Source organism: Xiphias gladius, chromosome 9 (assembly GCF_016859285.1).
Source record: "Xiphias gladius isolate SHS-SW01 ecotype Sanya breed wild chromosome 9, ASM1685928v1, whole genome shotgun sequence".
Lineage (NCBI taxonomy): Eukaryota > Metazoa > Chordata > Actinopteri > Istiophoriformes > Xiphiidae > Xiphias > Xiphias gladius.
Window position 1 is genome coordinate 23715751 of NC_053408.1, and position 2462 is coordinate 23718212.

The following is a 2462-nucleotide window of genomic DNA, read 5'->3' on the forward strand; positions in this document are numbered from 1 at the left end:
CCAAATCCATAAATATAGATTTTTCTGTTTCAAAATGATCCGGTTAGGAGTAAGCTTGAAGATCGAGCATAATGAATTTGTAGTTAATAATATCATCACCATAACATAATACTGTATACATAAATGTCGCTTTTCCAAGTTAAATTGTATCCTATGGATATATTGAAAACATCCTTGTGATTCTGTTTTGGACAGGACACCTTGTATTATACAGTATTGAGTTCGTCATTGTACTTATAGACCATGTGTTATAAATAAAGTTGCTTAAAAAAACGCAAAGCATTCAGAGACCATGTTCATCGCCATCAAGCCTAAAGAGGGCGCCACCCTCACTGTGCGGATCCTTTTAGAATTTTGTTTCAACTCTTTTCCACTCGTGTTAATACGAAGTGACACTTCCGTACACTTCCGGGCCGGAGGTCACAGTACACACGTGAGAAATAAAGAAAACAGGCAGACTGGAAGCGGATTGCAGGCGGGTTATATGCAGGTATGGCGACTAATAATTTCTGTTTGTTTTGTGAACATTTAACAGATAAGTGTAGCTGTTTTGGAGAGGCTGCACGGTACTAGCAAGGTGAAATTATTCTTAAATTTCCCCTTGTGTTTGCAATAGGAGGACGTCTAGCTCACTTCCCAATCCCCGTGCTTAACCGGAGGGGGGTGATTTCAGGAACCAATACCCCTCTACATAATTCTGTATTGCTATTATATCTTTTGTCATGTATTGCATTGTACTGTAGAACAGTATGCAGGGCTGTGCCCTCTTTGGGTCATGTAGCTACACCTTTTAGAATATCCTGGAACTCACTGGGTCGCATGACGTGGAAGCTACTAAAAAAACCCCAATATTTATGAAAATAAAATTAATACATAGTATTTCATATAATTGTGTATAATGACTCGAACAAATATATATTATTTTGTTTTATTTTAATCTAAATTAAAAATGTATTTCCATTTTTCATGTATCATAACAGTCATGTTCACATATAAGTAGAAACTAAAGATACAACCGAATCTCCTTTATGGGCATAAAAAGAGACCAAAAGATAAGAACAATAAAACAGACAAAAACACAATCAACCAAAATAAGAGCCTAATGGGAGATCAAGTTTTCATGTATTCATGTATTAATGTATATATATGTATGTGTGTATCTATATATAAGCATATCTATATCTATCTATATAGATATGCTTACAGCTAGATATAGATATAGATATAGATATATATAGATATGCTTACAGCTATATATCTATATATATATATATATATCTATATATCTATATCTATATATCTATATAGATATATCTATATATATATATATATATATATATATATATATATAGATATATAGATATAGATATAGATATAGATATAGATATAGATATAGATATAGATATATAGATATATATATATATAGATATAGATATATCTATATAGATATAGATATAGATATATAGAGATAGATATAGATAGAGATATATAGACAGAGATATATAGATAGAGATATATAGATATATATACAAATACAGCTACATATGGATATAGATAGATATAGATAGATAGATGTATAGATATGTGTAGGTATAGATATGTGTAGATATAGATATATAGATATATCTAAATATAGATATATGTGTATATATGTGTGTGTATATATGTGTATATATGTGTGTGTATATATGTGTATATATGTGTGTGTATATGCGTATATATGTGTGTGTATATGCGTATATATGTGTGTGTATATGCGTATACATGTGTGTGTGTATATGCGCATGTATGTATATGTATGTGTATGTATATGTATGTTTATGTATATGTATGCATGTATATATGTATGCATGTATATATGTGCATGTATATATGTATGCATGTATATATGTGCATGTATATATGTGCATGTATGTATGTATGTATGTGCATGTATGTATGTATGTGCATGTATGCATGTATATATGTATTATGCATGTATATATGTATATATATGCATGTATATATGTATATATGTGTGTATATATATGCGTATATATGTGTATATATATGCAGTTTACAGGATGGACAGGAAGGATAAGGAACAAAAGCGACATCAGCAAAAGCACAGCGGACCGAAGGCTGAAAAGAAGAAGCTCAAAAAGCAGGGAGGCTCAACAGAGGAGGATGAACGCAAATGCAACCCCAAAGCATATGCGGTTCAGTCTGCTGTCCGCATGGCAAGGACCTTCCACAGGTCAATACTTATGGCTTTCTTATTAACTGTACTGCCACACATTTGTTAGACAGACTGAGACTTCAGTCCCTTGTAGCATCCAGGATGTAATGTAAAATTCAGTAGATCTTTGTTCACATGGTAGGCCTTCTGGCTCTGTACCAATTAGGGGGACACACATTTGACAAAATTCCATTAATTGATGAATCTCAAATTCAAGCATGGTCCATAGATAAAAATGTGAGTA

The 2462-nt window shown here is 32.0% G+C and overlaps 1 protein-coding gene across 2 annotated transcripts in view; it reads left to right on the forward strand.

The window, feature by feature from the left end:
* The first annotated feature begins 378 nt into the window (after window positions 1-378).
* Window positions 379-2462, forward strand: part of bms1 (BMS1 ribosome biogenesis factor) — a 22458-nt gene continuing 20374 nt past the window's right edge. Inside the window, exons 1-3 of one of the 2 annotated variants that reach the window (XM_040135581.1) lie at window positions 394-490; window positions 617-699; window positions 2056-2236. In XM_040135581.1, the coding sequence (XP_039991515.1) occupies window positions 2064-2236 (173 nt within the window). In that variant the 5' untranslated portion in view covers window positions 394-490; window positions 617-699; window positions 2056-2063. Of the gene's footprint in view, window positions 491-616; window positions 700-2055; window positions 2237-2462 lie in introns of both variants that reach the window. The other variant, XM_040135580.1, reaches the window with a different exon arrangement.